This window comes from Schistocerca gregaria, chromosome X (genome assembly GCF_023897955.1).
Source record: "Schistocerca gregaria isolate iqSchGreg1 chromosome X, iqSchGreg1.2, whole genome shotgun sequence".
Classification (NCBI taxonomy): Eukaryota; Metazoa; Arthropoda; class Insecta; order Orthoptera; family Acrididae; genus Schistocerca; species Schistocerca gregaria.
In genome coordinates this window covers 458,273,102-458,295,409 of record NC_064931.1, presented here as the reverse complement: position 1 = coordinate 458,295,409, position 22,308 = coordinate 458,273,102, and the positions used below count along the sequence as shown (strand labels likewise).

At 39.0% G+C, this 22,308-nt stretch overlaps 1 protein-coding gene across 1 annotated transcript in view; it reads left to right on the top strand.

Annotated features, from left to right (window-relative positions):
• The window catches only part of LOC126299353 (uncharacterized), a 422,380-nt gene extending 405,120 nt beyond the window's left edge, over window positions 1-17,260 (top strand). Inside the window, exon 3 of the mRNA XM_049991211.1 lies at window positions 15,974-17,260. Coding sequence (XP_049847168.1) covers window positions 15,974-16,523 — 550 coding nt within the window. The 3' untranslated portion in view covers window positions 16,524-17,260. The remainder of the gene's footprint in view (window positions 1-15,973) is intronic.
• Window positions 17,261-22,308: the final 5,048 nt, after the last annotated feature.

Below are 22,308 nucleotides of genomic sequence, written 5' to 3'. Positions count from 1 at the left end.
ACGTATTCCTATGCCAGTTTCTTTTGTGCTTCCGTCTATAATGTAAAGCTATCACATGAAAAGATCTACCTGGCCCTGACAGTGCAGGCTTCGTTTTTAAACCCCTGAATACCTGGAAGATAAGGTTTTTGTACGTTAAATCTGTGAATGTTGCAGATTAATTTGTTTTAAGACTAAACGAAATTTTTTCACCTACGGCTTCATTAACACAAATCGTGTTTACAGCATTAAACAGCGTCTTATGAAGACAGACAGTGTTCTTAAAATATTTGTAAAAGAGTCCATGTAATTCTTTCAAGATCACAATGAATTCTCCAAACATCACATTTTCTTTAGTGGACGTTAGCTTTGGGATTGTCTTTGTCAGAATGTGTAATTTACTCTCTTGCTTCCCTTGAGTTCCTTTGAAAACTGTTGTAACTGACAATGAAATAGTGCGTGTTACTTCAGAAACTCTACTGTTCTTATGCACAATATCTTCTTGTGCTCCAAGTTTGCAAATGAAGCAAAAAGTGCTTTGTGATGTACAGAATCGCGTCAGTTGTTCGTTGTTATTTTTTTCTCTTTCATTGTCAACTAAATCTTTAAATTCTTTCTAAATGGTATTTTAATTTCCTTTCATAGCAAATACGCCATATCTGCGCTTATGAGAACTGAGAATTCTCATCTCTCTTTTTTTGTCATTCCCGTTCAAGTTAAAGAATGACGACTACAGATCTCTAGGCCTTCCTCTTTTTGTGCAAAAGACCTGTGAAAATCGTTCATATGACGAACAAATAGCGAAGGCTGAACGGCGCTTACAGCACGACTCTTCCACTCTCAGAGGGTTGCGCCGATCTAAAACCGCCACATCGGGGTAGTAAATGTAATGTCGCGCTGTACCGTGTACTTTCAAGAGGTACCGAGCAAAGCCGAGTGGCAGTCCGGGCCCGCAGCAGCTACACGCTTTAAGCTTGGCACGCTGTGGCCGGCCCAGAGTTAAACTAATTACTCGGAAATATGAAGCTGACTCACGTAAATTGAGTTTACTGAAGCGAGAACTGTTGATCTTCTGCAATTGTTTCTTCCTTGCATTACTTGAAATAGTTGACGTCGACAAGGTTGCCTAGCGAGAATGATCGTGACATTTAACACATGACATTAACATCATCTGTCTTTGAAAGTGGTGTTTACCGCTAGTTGCAGCATTTTACAACAGTCGTTGCTAAGCGTAAGCAAATGAAGTAGTGCAACGCTATTTCTGTTTATGAAGTAACGTCTTCATAAGTTAATTTAATTTTAATTAATTCTACGAATAATTTAATATGTCCGAAATGAACCTGAAAATCATTCCCTAGACACGAAAGGAACTAAATAGCTACTTGTTACAGTTCACTTGCCACAGAGCACCGCCACCATTGTCTGTGGACTAAATATTTACCCCTTTTTGGACAACTGCTTCTAAAAATGCCAAGAAGCATTAGATATTTCCTGCAAAGTATGCGTGTAGCAGTATCATAATGTGGAACGTAATAGCGATACTGGCAGTATTAATCGGAGCATTTGGTAACGTCATACTCTGCAATGGTGTTTCTTGATCTAAGTTATTTCTTGAAACAGAGATAGTTCCAAGTTGCTTCGAATAAAGGCTGTGGTGGCTAAAAGCGTCTTTAGCACGCGCTGACTTGAGAGTGGTATAATTGCTGTCAGAAACCTGCTGATAATTAAGTAGTTAGTAGAGAAGTGTTTTAGGTTTTCCGTAATTACTCGAAATCGCTGCAGGTAAATGCCGTGGTGGTTCCTTTGAAATCGCACGGCTAACTTTCATTCCCATCCCTCCGTAATCCGATAGGACCAATGACCTCGCTTTTTGGTCCCCTCCTCCTAACCAACAAACCAGAGTACTGATATTTTTCGCTATGTCTAATTTGTCAGCTAAGTGCACGATATGTTAAAATTCAATCATGAATATAGCAAATGCAGGCTTCAGTGATCTCATTGAGTAACCCATTTTTCTTAATTTCGAGGTACGGGCTCTAATCCATCTTCTGTCATTTATTTTAAACACACACAATCTGATCTCCTTTACGCCTAGTAATGCCAAGTGAAGAACGACAGGTAGAATAACTGAGGCAGATCAGTTTTCGGTTCTGATGTGGCGGAGGCGGAAGTCTTTGCCAATAAAAATTCTGTCACCAGTGAACTTCATTATATTAGAGTTATTATTTTATATAATGAGCCAATTGTCACTTGAGGTCACAGGGCTCCTTATATGGAATTGAAGTGTTGAAAAATTTTGCACTGGCTGGGATACGAACTCGGATCTCCTCTTTGTGGTACTATACCATTCGATCACTTTGTTGCTTTCCCCGAAATTGTAGTTTCCTATAGGTCTCCACGAAAGGCGCATATGTGGTATCGAATCATGATCCAGCACAAATATATTCATCGATACGTTTCAAGCTCTAGCATATGCGTATCGAAATACTAGTGAGAAAAGTCTTCGTTTTTAATCTCTCTTCATGTATTGTCAACAGGAACGATAGGGAACGCTATTCCTAGTCGAACATGGACACATCACACTACTGGTCTGCAAACAATTCGAGTATAGAAGACCACGACGGTAGGTGCCGAGTACGATTCCCGGTCAGGCAATAAATTGGTATCCTCATGTCAAATTCGAATATCTCGCTGCTGGTGAAATATTTCGCTTTTTAACATCTGATTTTATTATGTTAATACTCTGATCACATGCTGGGTTCGGGACAAAACTTTTCATCATTTCGATATTTCGTGACTCTTTATGCCTCGTCACTAGTCATGAGCGTTCGTGAGATGGAGTATCGGCCAGACACGACAGCTTTGATTAGTTACAATGGATGTATGTGGTTAATTTAAATCTAGATAAATAAAATTAATGATCGTCATGTCATTTAAAGTTCACACATTTTGACAAACAATTGCCCCATTATAAGTAAAGAGAAATTACTGGTTCTATGAAGTGAATGTTGAGGTTTCTATAGAGCGATAGGCGTTGTTATGAGCACTTATTTTAACTCGTTAGTTCAACATACATTTTATGACAGACATCTCGCATCAGAGTGGATGTTTCTCAGATGTGACTAAACCTTTTAATGAGCAAAAATACTTCGAATTGTCAGTGAACATTAGGAGTCTAGATACTTTCTCAAAATATCTTGCCCACAAAAATAGTTATTTTGCCTGAAGAATGCTGGAATGACTTAACTCAAATTCTATTAGTTGTGGTAGTTATTTTGAAATGTCACTTACTGTAATGATAATGAGTTTACAAGCATTAAGGTCTGTCTCGCCTTCAACAACGGGTTTCCTAGTTTTTGCAATATCGAGATGTTGAGTTACATATTGACTGATTACCTAAAAGAACAATGTTTTCAAGTGACCTCTTGCGGTATGCATTTTGCATAGTAATACGACTGTACTTCTCAGAGCTTACAGGATCTGCAAAACTAGCTGCGTTATCTAAGCTTCATTCAAATCAGGCGAAACAAAATTCAGATCGTTCGGATACTTTTGGACCACCCCCCACCCACCCCACCACCTCCCCACGAACAATGGGCCTTAATGGCGGTGGGGTATCTTGCGTACCTCATCCAATACAGACTGCCATACCATAGGTGCAACCACAACTGAGGGGTATCAGTTGACAGGTTAGACACACGCGTATGGAACTTGAAGCGAAGTAGCAGCCTATATAGTAGTTGCAGGGGTACCAATCTAGGTGCTTGACTAATGTGGCCTTGTAACATCAACTAAAACGGGTTTTCTGTGCTGGTGCTGTAAACGGCTGAATGCAAGAGGAAACTTCAGTCGCAATTTTTTCAAAGGGTATGAAGCTCTACGGAATGATTAAATGATGATAGGGTCCACTTGCGTAATATATTCCCGAGGTAAAATAGACCCCCATTCAGATGTCCGAGCGGGGTCTACCCAGCTCAATCTCGTCATAAGGAGAGACAAATCTATCGTTGTACGAAACGGAGCGTGGAATGTTAGATTCTGTAATCGGGCTCGAAGGTCACCAAATTTACAAAAGGGAAATTGATAAGTTGAAGATAGATTAGTGGGAATTAGTGAACTTCGACGGCAGGAGGAAAAGGACTTCTGGTCAAGTGAATACAGTGTTATAAATACAAAATGAAATTTGGGTAATGCAGGGGTAGGTTTTATAATGAATAAGAAAGTAGGTGCGCGGACGAGATATTATGAACAGCATAGTGAACCCATCTATCACGCCCAGATATACATGAAGCCCACACCCACTACAGTATAAAAAGTTTGCATGTCAACTGGATCCACAGATGATGAAGAGATTGGACAAATGTAAGATGAGATAAAAGAAATTATTCAGATAGTCAAAGTAGACGAAAATTTAATTGTGATCAAGGACTGGAATTCCAGAGCAGGAAAAGGAGGAGCAGGAATAATAATAGGTGACTATGGACTGGGAGAATTGATTGAAAGAGGAAGCCGCTTGATAGAACTTTGCACAGAACGTAATTTAGTCATCGGTAACATTTGGTTTAATGATAATAAAATAAAATTGTATACGTGGAAGAGATGTGGAGACCTCGGCAGATTTCAAACTGATTATGTAATGCTAAGACAGACGCTTAGAATCTTAAATTGTAAGACATTTCCAGGGAACGACCATTTATTGATTATGAACTGTAGATTAAACTGAATAATGAAGAAAAAGGTAGGAATTTAAGGAAATGCGTCGAGGATAAGTTGAAAGAACCAGAGGTTGCTGAGACTTTCGGAGGGAGCATTGGAGAACGACGGATTAGAATCGGGAAAGGGTATACAGTGGAAGACGAATGGGTAGCTTTAAGAGATGAAATAGTAGATACAGCAGAGGATCAAATAGGCAAAAAGTCGAGGCCTAGTGGAAATCCTTGGATAACCTAAGAGGTAGTGAATTAGAACGAAGAAAGGAGCAAATATTAAAATGCAGCAAGAGAAGCAGGCGGGAGACAATAGAATCACCCAAAAATTAAAATTGGTGGAAAATGCAAAATGTCTTAGTAGGAATGACTGGAGGACAAATGTAAGGATATAGAAGCATATTTCACTAGGAGAAAGATAGGTATTGCCTAGAGGAAAATCATTGAGGTGTTTTGGGAAAAGAGAAGCAACTACATGAACATCAAGAGCTCAGGTTGCAAACGAGTCCTGGGCAAAGAAGGAAAACCTGTAAGGCGGAAGGTATATATTATTGGTCCAAACAAGGGAGATGAACCTCAAGGCAATCTTATAGACAGGTAGATGGATGTAGATGAAGATGACAAGCGACATATGAGAGGGCGAGAAGAATTTGACAGAGCTCTGAAAGATCTGAGTCGAAACAATACTATGTGAGTAGACGATAATCCATCGGAACTATTGGTAGCCTTTGGAAAGCCAGCCGTGACAAAACTCTTCCTCTTTGTGTGAAAGACGTATGAGACAAGCGCCATACCATCAAATTTCAAATAGAACATAATAATTTATATTTCAAAGAAACCAGTTGACGACAGTTACCGAACTATCAGTTTAATAAGTCGTGGGTACGAGAAACTAACACAAATACTGTACAGAAGAATGCAAAAGCTTCTAGAAGTTGACCTCAGGGAAGATTAATTATGATTCCAGAGTAATGAAGGACATCCCGAGATATTACTGAACCTACGACTTACCTTAGAAGACAGTTAAGCAAAGAGAAACGTCTGTTTATATCATTTGTTGACATGCAGAGACCTTTTGAGAGTGTTGAAGGGAATACTCCTTGTGAAATACTGAAGGCTGAGGGGTAAAATACAGGGAGAGACATGCTATTTACAACTTAAACAGTAATCAGACGGCAGCTATTTACGTCTAGAGAAATGAAAGGGAAGCAGTGGTTGAGAAGTGAGTGTGACGTTATTCAATGTTAATCGAATGTAATTGAATTAAATAAGGTGACGCTAAAGGAATTGGATTAGAAAATGAGACACTTAGAGTAGTAGATGAATTACACTATCTCGTTAGCAAAAAACTGATGATGGCCGAAATAGAGACAATATGATATGTAATTCACTAATGGTAATAAAAGAATCTCTGTGGAAATTTGTGAACATTAAGTGTTGATTTAAGGTGTAGCGGATGGGGGAGAGGGGGTTTAAGGAAAGAGAAAAAGAATTTTCTATAATTTGCACAAAATGTATGATCAAAATCATCCGTTTTCATTCAATGAGAAGTTCCGGTTGACTAGACTGTTCCTTATCCTTAACTGTCTCTGAGTTGGGCTTTCTATTAATTCGTATTGAAACTTTCGCCCTATAAATACATTATGCAATGCTATCTGACCAAATACTGAGGAAATAGGATGTCAATGAATTATAACAGGAAAAATAACGATGCCCAAATGAAACTGACTGCATTTAATACACCACAAATTGCATGGAACTCAACTCATTTGTGGAATGAGTGCCCCATATGGTATCACCACATCCAAAACGACAGTGAAAGCGATTGCTGCTGACCGCCTGATATCGGCTTCCGCAACTTCGATGGCGCTCCCTGTAGCTCTGAAAGCAGCCTCCTCAGATTAATATTGCTCGTAAAACTCCTCTCTGTTACCTGCTCTGGTATCGTACCATGTGAGAGTGAGAAGAGCTGCTTGCCCACTGGTCATATAAAGACACAGTCTCAGTACAAACACACCACAATAATGATCATTTCAAATGTCCAACTGCTCTTAGAGCTTCTTAATTTCCCCACTCTCCTGACGGAGTGACGAATATACAGTTCCCTGAAACTAGCTGGTACATCTACTTGATAATCAATCAGAGTCTGCGTGCCTCTCTATTGTGCTTTAGATGGTGCTCACAGGGAAGCATTCTCTTCATTCACGGAGAAGGCTCAGACCAACTGCTCTTCATACAAAACGAAGAGCTCCGCTATTGCACAAGAACAGCAGAAGGAACACACTTCCTTGCCCATGCGCATGGCTCGTCTCTAAACGAGTCCCCCCTTCCTACTTCGAGTCAACTTTCCACCAGCCCTTACTAGTCCATTTGGGAGTGGACTGGAAATATCCAGCAAATCTCCCACTCCCTCCAATTTTTAGAAGAGCTAATGGCTGTATGGAGACGGACAGAATCTGGCAATATGTATCATCCTCCGCGAGACTCTCCCATGTGTCCCACATAAGGTCCCTCACTTGGTCAGGTATGCATAGTGCCGGTGGCTGTCAGTGAAAGTTCATGTGATATTTCATTCCGGCCCAAAATATTTCGAAAGGATTCAAGTCCAGCGATCAAATTGAAAACTGAATTACGTCGACCCCACGCTGTTGCGTAAACCATAGCTGAACGATTTGACTTGTGTGACTTGTGGGTTGTTCTGCTAGAACTCTGTCAATGCTTTGGGATTGCCTGTCCTCACATTGGCCACCATACCATGTTTCATGATGTGCACGTACTGATCCTCGTCCAAGTGATCAATAAATTCGATGTACTGTCCCAGCTCAATCTAATGACATCCATCAACAGCACGAGACTCTGTCGTGGTCAAAATGCAAATGTTACGATCCGTACTACGAGTGCGGACCACAGAGGGAACATCCAGAACCGCAGCGGACGGTAAACGGAACGGCAACGTTACAGAAGAACGCAGCGGGAGGCCGCGGACCGCACAGAAAACGCCTGGAACCGCAGGAAGAGGGGTATGGCCACAGACATACACTCGATGAGCAGTCTTAGGTTGCATCCAATGAAGGTTACGAGCTACGTCATCGAAATGTCGTGCAAGTACGACACTGATATCCGGCAGAACACCCGACAACCCAAACTGACATTAGATCGCAGGGAAAGCCGGAAGAATTACATCGAGTGAGTGATTGTGAACAGTTTGTGACCTTCTAGGTACACTGATCTCCTTCTTCGGTTGGAAGGTGTTTAAAGACACACGTTCCATACTGGTGTCAACTAAAGCGGTTTCTTCCTGAAGCATCGACCCCTTTCCTAACCCAGCCCTCAAGCTGGCCTTCAACCGTCTCTCGTGGTAGTAATTTCTTCACTTCTGGGCAAAGAGAAGTTGACGCTTTACGCCCACTGAACCTCTTAAACAGTACAAGTCTTAGGATTCAAGCTCCCATGTCCTGAGTATTGTGACATACCCTGGCAGTAAATGACTATAATAAACTTGTCTGTGGCGCAATGCGTTATCCATTTCAGCATATTTCGGCTTGAAACACACCACCAAACAATACAAAGTAAAAAACAAAATGTGGTGGCGAAAGGGAGCGGACCCTACATAGTTAATTGGAATTCCAAATACTCAAAATCTGGCATTCGGTTACCATGTAACTACACAGATTTACTCTTATTTGTAGATCTGACGCACAAGCATATCGGTTTTTCAGACATATAAAGGTGCTATCACAGGAAATGAGAGTTATCTAAACGTAATATTGTTACAGTAAGAAGAAAACAATTTCATTCCTAAAAGTGTGTTACGATTGGTGCTGTCGTTGGTGCCAGGGCATGTTACATTACCAGCGATACGAGCTCTACATTACCGAAGGTACACGGGATTATCAGGACATGGGAAAAGTCTTGCTTTGTTGATTCTGTGTGAGATTTACATCCATTCACAAAGTACATCTTTAGATTTAAGTTAGTCCACTAAATTTCATTTACCTTCGCATCCTTGCTTCTGCTCAAGAAATGTCCGTTGAACTGGTTGAATGTTATGTCACAAGATTGTTCTCCTCTCAGACCGTTAATACATAAATATAGATTTGAGCACTAGGAGATTAAATTTCTGAGGCCATCAGTCCCCTAGAACTTAGAACTAATTAAACCTAACTAACCTAAGGACATCACACACATCCATGACCGAGGCAGGATTCGAACCAACGACCGTAGCGGTCGCTCGGCTCCAGACTGCAGCTGCTAGAACCGCACGGCCACTGTGACCGGCATTAATACATACACTATCACTGTCTGCACTATATCCTGGCCACTGACTTGTACCAAAACGTTACACTAAACCACTAACAATAATATTACATGGCTACTTCAGGAGATATCGACTAGATGCTCTCTGCTTCTCGGTCATTTTGCCGTACACATGATGCTAATAGCTGTCACGCTAAATACTCTCGTATTTCACTTGGAAATGCGAAAAATATTGTGTAATTTTCATAATGTCATACACATATCCCCCCCCCTCCGATAAAAAGTAAATCGAACTGCATAGAGAAAAGAATCAAATTATTCCGTATGTAAAATGCTATACATTGAAATTACTATATAGGGTTGTTACTAAAGGACGACACAGTTCCAGCAGTATATTACGACAGTGCAATTCAGATTTTCTTACAACACATCAAACATGAAACCCAAGGGAAACTAACTTAATTTTTGTCACGAGTCTTCACTATATGCACCTTAAGTTATACGGCACAAATCATACCTAAAATTTAATTCATCTCACAATTTTGGATTAATTAAAGCAGCAGCCTATTCAGTTCTGTATATCGACTCTGGCAGATAATAGGTAGTGGTGGAAAGTAGACACGATCTATTATCATGCCCCCCAAAAAAAAGAATCGCCTACCACTACGTCTGTTGGACGTAGAGGAAAGCGGAAAAGAAGTCTAGCGTGTTGACCGTGATACCAATCCAGCAGTCAGGGACTTCAAGGCTCAGCAACTCTTGTGCAAAGTGATGCAAAGGCACTCGGGGAACATAACTTATTAGGCCGGACAAATGCAGGAACACACTAAGCCCTACTGACGTTACGACGTATCTTACAAGAGAACTTCACCAACGTGACCTCATATTTTAAGGAAAAAAAAACTAACTTGAGGGATATCAGCCCCACATATTAAACCCTCGTGAATCCTTTGGCATTAACAAACACAGTACGCAATTATGGCTTCCTTAATGTGCAGTATTTAAACTTTTGTGCTTAGTGATTGAATTACAGTGAAGTAACACATTTGTGAGCTAATTCTTCCACATTTGTAAGATGCTCTGTTCAATGCGTCAAAGTAAGCAGTTCCTAACGTATTGCTGATACCACACAGCTTTTTGTCCAGAACATACTTGCGTTGTGATTCACAAATGCAGCTCATAGAATGAAACGATTGAGTCTCTTACTAAATAAGTTTCTTAGCGCTATCTGATTATTAACATTACTGTCACACGTTCTGTTTTTCTCTTTTTGTATTCTAAAGCTGGCACTGGTGAAGTGAACGAAATCTGTAGGATATGCGCTATTATTGAACATGAATGGCATTATGAAACTATAAATCGAAAATCAACAATTTCATTTCATAATACTTCTTCACTTCTTTAGGATTATTCATTCTGATTTCGAGGCACATATCGCCAGAGCATAAGAACGAGAATAGTGTTAAAATAATATTGATCTTACATCTGCTTCAGGTTGACATAGCACATACCCACATTAGTGACTACATTTAACGTGCAATAATTCTGGATGTCGAACCAAATTTCAAAACACGTAGGGCAGATTTGTTCACATCCTCCCTCGACTTCAACATGTCACCGATAGGAGAGTTGTGGCTGTAGCTCGGCTGTATTGCACGTCACGCTCGGACATTAGGCGGATGCAGTGGGATGAAGCGAGTAAGAAACAACCGGCGCGCACTTAAGTTTCAAAGCTGTAGATACGGAAAGCAGTGACTACCTGCTGTCAGAATAATGGCCCAAATTTCTCGCGGATCGATTCCTAGGCGTAATATCTTGCAAGTTTGTGATACTTCCTTTTTAGAAGATTGACTGAATAAATGAATATCTACGTTTGTACCATCTTTAGATTTGGAGTAAGTTTAGGAGAACGTTCGCTATAATATAGTCATTCATATTCTCAAGGTAGCGAGTATAATAGAAGGAGCCAAAGCTGTCTACAATTTTTGCACACACTAGACCGTCGTTACAAAAGTGAAAAGGCTCAAACTATGATAAGGACTCTTAAGGGAGAGATAAAGGATCGTCCTTTCTCTTCTAGTTTATTAATTGTGTACATTCAAACCCCAATAGAGGGTACTAGGGAGAAATTGGGCGATGGAAATATTGCTCATAGAGTAGAAACAAAAATTTAGCGGCTCGAGGATGGTATTGTAATTCAGTCAGAGACATGAAAGGGTTGCAGGAGCAGTTGAACTTAATGGACAATTTTTTTAAATGATGTTGTTAGACGACCACAATGAAAAGTCAGTCAACGGTAATGGAATACAGTCGAATTACGAAAGGTGCCGCTGACAGAATGAAGTTAGTAAATTATACACTAAAATGAATCGACGATTTTTGCTGTATAGACCCTAATTTACTTATAGTAAGAAAATTGTTGACATGAAATATAAATTGAAGTATTGACAATTTTAGCTTACGGTATTTCTAATAAGTTTAACCTTGTCTGGAAGAGTAACTTGGACGATAATTAGCTCAGACAAGAGTAGAAGGACAGCCACTGAAATGGGGAGCTACAAAGTAATGCTGAATAACAAATGGGTAGACGACGTAACTAATATGAAAGTACTGAATTGTGGTGGAAAAAAAAGGAATTTCTGGTACAGCTGCTCCAAAAGGAAGCATCGACTGAAAAGACAAATGCAGGCTTCTAGGAATAGTCAGTCTGGAAATTCAGTATTTCGAGATCATCAATGCCAAGAGGGTTCCGAGAATATCAGATTTCAGGCATTTCCTCTCACCACGACCAACGCACTGGCTGACAATCTTCACTTAATATCCGAGAGTAGAATCTTCAGTGGTAATAGCAAGGCAAAACTGCACGAAGCAATCTGAGAAATTGTGGAGGGACGTAGGAAAGTGCGGTGAAATTTTGCGTCCATCGGCTATGGCAGTAGATACCCTTGTCTAACAGCAGGACGTCGGCTGCAGTGCCTCTCCTGGGCTTTTGACAATATTGGTTGGACCCTAGATTACTGGAAAACTGTGGCCTTCTCAGATGGGTCTCGATTTCAGTTAAGAAAAGCGCACGATAAAATTCGAATGTGGCCATAGAGCCAAGTTATTAGCAAGGGAGAGCGCATATTGACGTTGGTTCCACAACAGTGTGAGCTGTGTTTATATGGAATGGACTAGATCCTCTGGTCCTACTGAACCGATCATTGTCTGGAAATTGTTATGTTCGGCTACTTGGAGAACATGTGCTCCTATTCATGGAGTACATGTCCCCAAAAAAGGATACAGTTTTGGTGGATGACAGTGCGATATGTTACTGGCCCACAATTCTTAATCACTGGTATGAAGAACATTCTGGACAGTTCGAGCGAATAATTTGGCCAATCATATCACCCGACGCAGAACGTAACTTAGAGGTCAATTTCTGCATAAAATCATGTAATTATGGACGGCTATAGAGGCAGAATTTCATAATGTTTCTGCAGGGAGTCCCCACGATGTTTGAATCCATGCCATGTTGGGTTCGTGCACTACTCTCTGCAAAAGGAGTACCTTTGTGGTATTATTATAAAGGTATTACGAGCCCGATGTTCTATTGCTGATTTCTCAAAGTTTTATACAAGCGTGCAAATGATATTTGTTTACTTTGTGCTGAGTAATGGAATCCTTAATGAAAGAGAACATTCCACTATCCACCTTCAGCTGAAACATACAATCGAAAATCCACTGTAACTGCCTATAGATGTTCATCCAAATTAACAAAACGTGTGGTGAATCGTAATGAAGATGATAAAATTCCAGTGGCTTTAAATATTTTGCGTGGAAAGTTATGTTTACTAAGTGTTTTAACGGCAGGTCTCTCACTATGAGATATTATCAAAGAAGCAAATCTAATTGTAGTATGCTATAAATCATTATTTCATAAGATAGTAAGTTCCCAAAATTGCAAGTTTCGAAAATTCCACCATACGCATCTGTTCACATTCACGCTCGTGTAGAAAAATGGGCAGTCCGGTGTTATCGCCAGATGGTCATTTAACATCAAAATTCAATTACTAGCGATCTGTCGGTTGCAAATGAACGTGCAGCTATTGTGCAAATTGAGGCGATTTTTTTTCTTTACATGCTGTTGTCGTCCATACCCGTAAGCACAAAAACGTTTCACCCAGTTGGCGTGTACAAAACTCCCAATTTTTCACGTTTACTGAACAACCGTTTTACTGAGTGATAAACAATATGAGACACACCATCAGTATGTTATTGGTACTAGGCACATAGTGGATAAAATCTGTATCTCGCTTTTCGTTTCGTGCCTACAAGTCTCCACGCACAACGTTTATTACTGTTCTGATTTTTCCATGTAGTGAATGGTCCATTTTCCTCCTCACTATAAGTAACGAGCATGAGATGTACATAAACTTGTATTTACTGTTCGTTGACTAATACATTATGCACTTTTTTACCATTTCCATGTGTGTCACATTCGTTGGTCATCCTATAGTTGGATAGCTGCAAAATAATTCTCGCTCATGGTTGGAGTCAGCTCAACGTCTCTCACCTGTTGAATCTTTGGATGAATTTCTGCTGGCGACAGACCATCGAAAACAACGGATATGAAGGAACTAAAACAGTATATCAGTCTTGAAAACAGTTCTACGTGTTAAAATATTATATCAGGTTAATACTGTTATATAACAGTGAGCAACATGCACCATCAACGCGAAAATTTTTTTTTTATTAGAATAAAAAGTACAACTGCTTTAGGCTACGAAATCCCGCTTGTGTACGTCTACTTGCGGTGCACGAATGTGAAAGCCTGAGTATTTCAGTGACTACTAAAGCCACATCACTCTTTTGCACGAAATGATTCGTAATGAAATCGACAATAACGAATTAAGTAGGTTTTATCCGAAGCAGAGATGATGTAACACACTGTGGTTAAAGATTTCCACCGATGTCTCTTAATTTTATTCCTCATTTCAAACTGCAGGTTATTTCCGTTTAGCAGTCGTCGTTTTATTTTAACATTCAAGCCACCTGCTGCAGGAAATTTTTAGGCCAATAGGAAAAGAGAGCGCATGAAGAACTCACTTGGCTGATACCAAGATTATCTAAGAGATGGAGCTGGCGTCGTCGCTACAAGGGCGACCTCTACTAACAGCCTTAGGCTCGCTCGCCAGCAGCCTACCGCGTGTCACAAAGCAAGCAGTGACTCGCGTCATTCTCGAGCTGTCCATTGTGTGCAGAAGACGTGAGTTATTGTTTAGTGCAGGCAATTTTCTTTTTGACTTCGATCTGTCTACAGACATGGATTTATTTTCTTCTTTGCTAAGTATTTTTGGTAAGTACCTTTACTCAATGAATAATATCTTTCTACGAGTCCAATTTTGATTTGAGCTTACGAATTATTGGTTGATGTACACAGTCAATGAAATTTTTTGAATCGTTTCCTCACCCTACTTTTGCTTGTATCAGCTTCTCAAACCAATTTTGGTATGTAATGAATGTATTGGGTTGCAGTGAAGGTGATTTACTATCGAAATAATTTTGAAACCTTAGTGAGAGGATCAGTGATAGCAGGCTCAGAATACATCTTCTAAAAATATAAACCGAGACAACTTTTTTAAAACCTATACATATGATAAACTAGCTGATACCTTAAACAAATATTTACCTCGTTTTAGTATAGCAGAATGGTCATAACTAAATGCAGTCTACTCACATACAGAATAAGACTCTTTATGGTCCCCTACTATGAACAATGATCTAATTTACAGTTGATATGATTGCTACAGTAATATTGTGACAAATTGTTAGGAAAGTCAAAAAGTTACCCAATTTTAATTTTGTGTGGGTACTTACAGACTTCTTTCTATTTCAGTTTTCACAGCTGTGCTTAAGGAACCTACCACAAATTCTGGAAGTTTCACAACCGTCGTTCCTGGATGTGAGCTGCCTGATCGACAATTTGAGTAAGTACTACATAGCATGTTCTTACACTTTATGGTTGTTCTAGTAGCTTCATATGAATGTTACTCAGTTTTGGACAGGAATGAACTGACTTTGAGATTAAGTGAATTAAAACCTTAAGTGTACACGATAGATTCTAAGCACAAGCCTCTCTAAGGGCAGAGAAATAGCTGTATATTTATGACGTATAATGACCATGTAGGTTGTGGTCATTTTATTTTATTTATAAATGCTTATTTGGCTAATAAGCAATACAAGCTAGGAAGTTACAACCTCCATTTAGATGTAAAGTGATTAATGTTACAATTTGTTGTAGTTTAATGCCGCTGGAAAATGAATTATGTTTACTACTGTACATGAAGTCATCATGATTATTTGTTAATGTTGTGTGCTAGACAATTATAGCTCACGATTATCCCATCTGTTTATTAATGATTTTATCTGCCTAATGTCAAAATGAATTTCACATCAAATTATAGTTAATGGTTACAGAGGAACTGTTTCTTAAAAGAAACAAAACTGACAGCTGTGTACATACTACATGTAACAAAAACGCTGTAAAGCTAAATATAGTCGTACACTTCACTTCCTGCCATCTTAATTGACAAGCTAGTGTGGGTGGCTCAGTACATGGGATACACATTACAAGAGTTTCTCATGCTTTGATGCACTGATTGCAACATATACCTCTTTATACTCTCAAACAGAGCTAAGGCTACTAGGTTTGACAGTCATGAGGGTGATATATAGTTGTAGCTGCCTCTATGACACTACTCTTATGTCTAAGAAGTTCAACATTACATAGAACTATCCAAGTTTTCTACTACTCTAGGATCATTTAGCAGCTACATTACAGTTTATATAGAATGTTCTAATACCATTATATAAGGAAAATCATTTCTTAATTAATAAATTCTCTTGACTGCTTTTAAAATTATCATTATGACAACACTGTTATTTATTTAATATATTTTAGAAGCTATATTGATGTTTAGCTTCTCTGGCATGGTAGTTAGCTAATTTTGCCCAAACAATACTAATAATATTACTTTTCTGTGTTTCAGCAATGTTGCAGTCTTCAGCCAAATCTCAAAAGCATCACTGACAGTAGATAATTCCGCAGTATCTGCTGACATGGGGGACTTTACTGAACAGTATCATGATCTTAATTTGACCAAGGAGACAAGTGTTATTCAGACCACAAACACACTGAGCTCTGAAGTGAAAACTGTGGAGCATACCCAAATGTATACCACAGACACATTTGTTACTGGGATGGGAAACCACAAACAAGATTATGAAGAGTACAGTGTGACAACAGAACAAGCTGAAATGGGCACACTCACCCCTCAATCAGAGCGCAATACAACAGTAGGAAATGACACATCAGTATTACAGATGGCAAACATGCCCTTGTGTGTATCTACCAATGTTCTCCAATTAACCACAATCATGATAATATTACTCGGTACTGCTCTAATCATAAGATCCATCTGGAAAATGTGGAGCTACTATTTTAGATTCCTCTCTGTTGAGTATAATATTAAATACACAATGCAGTACAGTGATGGAGAATTCCTTACTGTCGAATGTCATGATACAGTTCCTGTTTAGAGTGCTTAAAATTCCCCCACACGCTCAGAAACAAACACCTTCAATCCTCTGCTCCACCACACTTAGTTTTATGATCTCTTCTCATCCTTTAACCTTCTGGCCGGATCCATACTTTCTGATTGATTCAATACTGCATATGTAAACACACACACATGGCCCCCTCAACACACAGGAAAATATGCGAAACTTGAAAATCCTCTTCACTCAACAACAGTTTCACAGTGGATACAGTTATGTTCAATTTCTTTGACCCTTGTATCACAGAGAACAATTGTATTTCTGAAATCTGCATTCTACTGGCTAAATTAAGTGTGTGTGAAGTGAATTATGATGTGAAAAGTGTAATTTTCTGGGGGTATCACATAAGCTCCTAGTATTCTGTCTAGTCAATGTTGCCATCTACACATTTGTAAATTAGCCTTGTCCATTTCATGAAAACGGAGACTATAGGTAAACTAACAATTTCAAGAGAATATGAGATTGTCACCAAACGTGTTACACAAAGTAAATGACTGTTAGACTAATGTGGCTGAATATACAGTTTTGTCAATATTATCACTTTCACTTTTATGTTGAATGTAAGCAACTTTTGTGTAGTTACAGTTGTACAATATTGTTTATTCTATATATAAGTATTATAATGCAAAATATTTTACTAGTAGATTTAGTAGAACATGAAAATGTTTACAGTATGTGTTTTAAAATGAAAGATTCTTTTACAACACCACTAAGCCAGGTTACCGGTATTCCTTTGATATTTAATGTATATAACATTTGTGTAGTTACCGTTAGGAATTTGTAGTGGTTCTATAAGAAAATAAATAGATTTAGAACAATTTCTGTTGAATTTAATTTCATTATCTGCCCTCCACATGCTGTTGTGATCTGACTGCAATTCTTATTATATGTATTACCATCCCTTACACGTTTTAACAGAGGACACATTTTGGATATAGTGAAGATTGCCTATGAACGTCCTCAAATAATGAAATTTATCATTTTTCTCTAATTGGGTGTGGAATGGACATTACACAAAGCTCCAAATTAGCCTCAAATATTGTGTTACTTACCAGCAATCAGTGAGGGAATGGAATATTAGGTCATTGATGAAAGGAATAAGGGAGAGACTGTTGTCATAGTGTAATGAACATATCTAGGTAAGTATTATACTGTATTAAACATATGTCTTCATGTAGATGCTAATGAAGTCATCATAACTAACAGCATCAACTAAATGCACACTTCCTGAACAACTTTAATGAAGAAGTGAAACCATATAAACAACTGTCTAAGCACTGTCAGCTAAATAATAAATTAGTCATCTATCCTGTAATGTAGGTACATGCTGCAGAAGTTTCATTTAATGCAATGGAAATGATGCAAGTAACATCCACTTTATTGATTTGCAGATATATTAATTTAATTATAAAATAATTCTCACATTGAATTATAACACTTCTTTTACTTCTGTCCTTATATATATTACAGTTTGATCTTAGTGATGATGATACTCCATGAACTGTTTATCTAATGTTTAATTCTCTATTTCTCATAGGATGTCTGATCCTTTACCTGAATGAGAAATGTTTCACTACTCTAACTTCACTTAAACTTAATTTTATGATAATAATAGCTAAGCAATGAGATCACACATTGTTTCAGGTGACCAGATTAGATAACATTTTTTGATGAATGGACATCAATAACCAAAAATGAAAATGGAATGACTGCTGAAAAATCATTCCAGTTGTAGATAATGCATATATTACAGTTTGTCTACTGCAGTTTATGTGATTTAACCTGTATTGTAGTACTAGCTTTAGCAAATGATGTTTGAATAAATAAATTGTTAATTTCATGGGACGAAGCTCAGTGCATACAGATCCCGAACACAAGATTATCAGACTAATATTTTATTAAAATATTATGATGTAAAGAACTGTGAGGTAACACTGATAAAATTGTATTACTAATAGCACAAAGCTGTCTTAGAAATTTTATACTGAGCAATCTAATGCCAAATGCTGCTTGCTGTGACTCTCATGTAGGTAGACATATTTTCTAGGATCTCTACAAATCTGGAACTACACTCTTGGTTTTTACAAGGAACATTTGCAACTGATAAAAGGAAATGACATTAGTTTGTGAGGTGTCTCTTTTCACAAAGGATATCGGTAACTGAGAGAAGAAAATGAGATTAATTTGATAGGTATCATACTGAAGTTGTAAATATTGCTCCAGATTGAGAAATGACATTCATCTCTACGATAACATATTAATTGCTAAGGTTAGATCTACTGTAGTGAGTTAATGAAAAACGTGAACTATAGACCTAATGAAGTGAAGAAGGTACCCCTTCACGCAAGCACACAATGTTGTTCGTTTTGTTTAATTCGCAAACATGTTCCACCCTCTAATTTTTTCGTTTTACTTTAAGGTTATCTTGTGTCAGCCATTAGAAGGCCGCAATAATTCAAAATTAGCATGGAATGTCATCATGACTTCGGGCGACGTGTTCTAAACTGTGTTTGTTATTTACGTGATAAACTTATTGTTATAACTTTTATGTTTAAAGTAACGCTTTCTTATAAGGATTTGAAAATTCTGGATGTTACTTCATTTCTGTGACTTATTGCATTTCGCTCTGCGGATTTACATTCCAGCCACAGCAATCAAGAAACATTCATTACTCGGCAATGATTATTAGATTAATTCTGTTTAAACGCAAAAATAATAACAACAGCACATCTATCAGGCAAGTAACAAACAAGGTCTACTCAGGACGGGTGAGGTGTAGCAATGATTATATGCTCTATTAATACACACTTGCTGCTGATTGTTGATGCCAGCCACAGGATACACATTACGCAAAAATTGAAAGAATACAGAAAATATGTGTTCGAAGTGAAACAGCAGTGGCTAAAAACCTTTGGAACCTAAACAAATTTAATGATATTGTGTTCTACCAAGAAGTGGACTATCCTTAATTCATTATTATTATCTGCAAGCACAGGAACGTAGCTTAAAACTCCATTTGGATAAAAGAAGTGAAGTACAAAGTATTGACTTTAGAATGTCAATTTCGTTGAGAGTCTCCCTTGAGGTAAACATCCTTCCTTTCCCTGTACAGTAATTAAGAGTTTCTCCATCGAACGCATTATTATAATGCATATATCTTGTTCACTAATGTTGCTTCAAAAAATACATTCTGCTATGGACTACACTATCGTGTTACTGAAATGTCAAGGATTGCCTTGGCCCTCCCGCCAGAGGTTCGAATCCTCCCTCGGGCATGCGTGTGTGTGTTGTTCTTAGCATAAATTAGTTTAAGTAAAGCGTAATTCTAGTTACCGATGACGTCAGCAGTTTGGTCCCATAGAAATTCACATGCACTTGATTATTCTTGGTGGTATCTGTGGAAATTGAAAAAACTATTGTTCTAGTCCTACTAAATGAATAAAAAGAGACTATGACTAAGTTTCTTCCTGTTCTCCATTCACACGTAGTGTTTTTCCGTCAAAAATGGAACAACACCGTCAGGCGAGATAAGAGCTAGGTGTCGCAACACTATATTCCAGATAATTTCCTTGGCGAAATTTCAGGCTAGTGTACAGTTCACAGGTATGATGTTTGTGCACCATAAGTAAAAGTCGATCTCACGAGTGTCATGCAGTTTTATACCAAGATGTGATGCTTTGCATTTGTCCACGATAACACTTAAAAAAGCAGTCCGCAGCTTGTTATCAGTAGACTAGCGTCTACATCTACATCTGCATCTACATTTATACTCTGCAAGCCACCCAACGGTGTATGGTGGAGGGCACTTTACGTGCCTCAGCCATTACCTCCCTTTTCTGTTCCAGTATCGTATGGTTCGCGGGGAGATCGAATGCCGGAAAGCCTCCGTGCGCGCTCCAATCCCTCTAATTTTACATTCGTGATCTCATCGGGAGATATAAGTACGGGGAAGCAATATATTCAATATCTCATCCAGAAACGCACCCTTTTGAAACCTGGGGAGCCAGCTACACTGCGATGCAAAGCCTCTCTCTTGTAGAGTCCGCCACTTGAGTTTGCTAAATATCTCCGTAATGCTATCACACCTACCAAACAACTCCGCGACGAAACGCCCTTCTTATGACCTTCTCTATTTCTTCCGTCAATCCGATCTGGTACAGATCCCACACTAATGAGCAATACTCAAGTATAGGTCGAACGACTGTTTTGTAAGCCACCTCCTTTGTTGATGGACTACATTTTCTAAGGACTCTCCCAATGAATCTCATCAGGTACCTACCTTACCAAAAATTAATTTTATGTTATCATTCCACTTAAAATCATTCCGCAAGCATAGTCCCAGATATTTTATCGAAGTAAGAGGTGCCAGTGTTCGTTCCTCTATCATATAATCACACAATAAAGGATCCTTCTTCCTATGTATTCGCAATACGGTACGTTTCTCTATGTTAAGGGTCAGTTGCCACTCCCCGCACCAAGTGCCTATCCGCTGCAGATCTTCTTGCATTTCGCTACAATTTTCTAATGCTGCAACTTCTCTACATAGTACAGCATCATCCGCGAAAAGCAGCATGGAACTTCCGACACTATATACTAGGTCATTCAAATATTTTGTGAAAAGCAATGGTTCCACAACACTCCCCTGTGGCACGCAGAGGCTACTCTCCATTGAGAACAACATACTGTGTTCTGTTTGCTAAAATCTCTTCAATCCAGCCACACACCTGGTCTGATATTCCGTAGGCTCTTACTTTGTTTTTCAGGCGACAGTGCGGAAACGTATCAAACGCCTTCCGGAAGTCAAGAAAAATAGCACCTACCTGAGAGCCTGTATCTAATATTTTCTGGGTCTCATGAACAAATAAAGCGCGTAGGGTCTCACACGATCGCTGTTTGAGGAATCCATGTTGATTCCTACAGAGTATATTCTATATTACAGAAACGACATGATACACCAGCAGAAAACATTTACTAAAATTCTACATCAGATCGACGTCAGAGATATAGGTCGATTGTTTTGCGCATCTGCTCGACGACCCTTCTTGAAGAGTGAGCCTAGCTGTGCCCTTTTCCAATCATTTGGATCCTTCCGTTCCTCGCGAGACTTGCGGTACACGGCTGTTAGAAGGGGGGGCAAATTCTTTCGCGTATTCTGTGTAGAATCGAATTGGTATCCCGTCAGGTCCAGTGGACTCTCCTCTGTTGAGTGATTCCAGTTGCTTTTCTATTCCTTGGACATTTATTTTGATGTCAGTCATTTTTTTGTTTGTGAGAGGATTTAGAGAAGGAACTGCAGTGCGGTCTTCCTCTGTGAAACAGCTTTGGAAAAAGGTGTTTACTATTTCAGCTCTATGCGTGTCGTCCTCTGTTTCAATGCCATCAACATCCCGGAGTGTCTGGATATGCTGTTTCGAGCTACTTACTGATTTAACCTGAGACCAGACTTCCTAGGATTTTCTGTCAAGTCGGTACATAGAATTTTACTTTCCCGGGGGGGGGGGGGGAGGGGGTCAGGGATTTACTCTGCCTCGTGATGACTGGATGTTGTGTAATGTCCATAGGTTAGTTAGGTTTAAGTATTTCTAAGTTCTAGGGGACTGATGGCCATAGATGTTAAGTCCCATACTGCTCAGGGGCGTTTGAACCAATTTTACCTCCGAATTCACTGAATGCTTCACGCATAGCCGTGCTTATGCTAACTTTGACATCGTTCAGCTACTGTTTGTCATTGAGGTTTCGGCTGCGTTTAAAGTTGCAGTGAAGCACT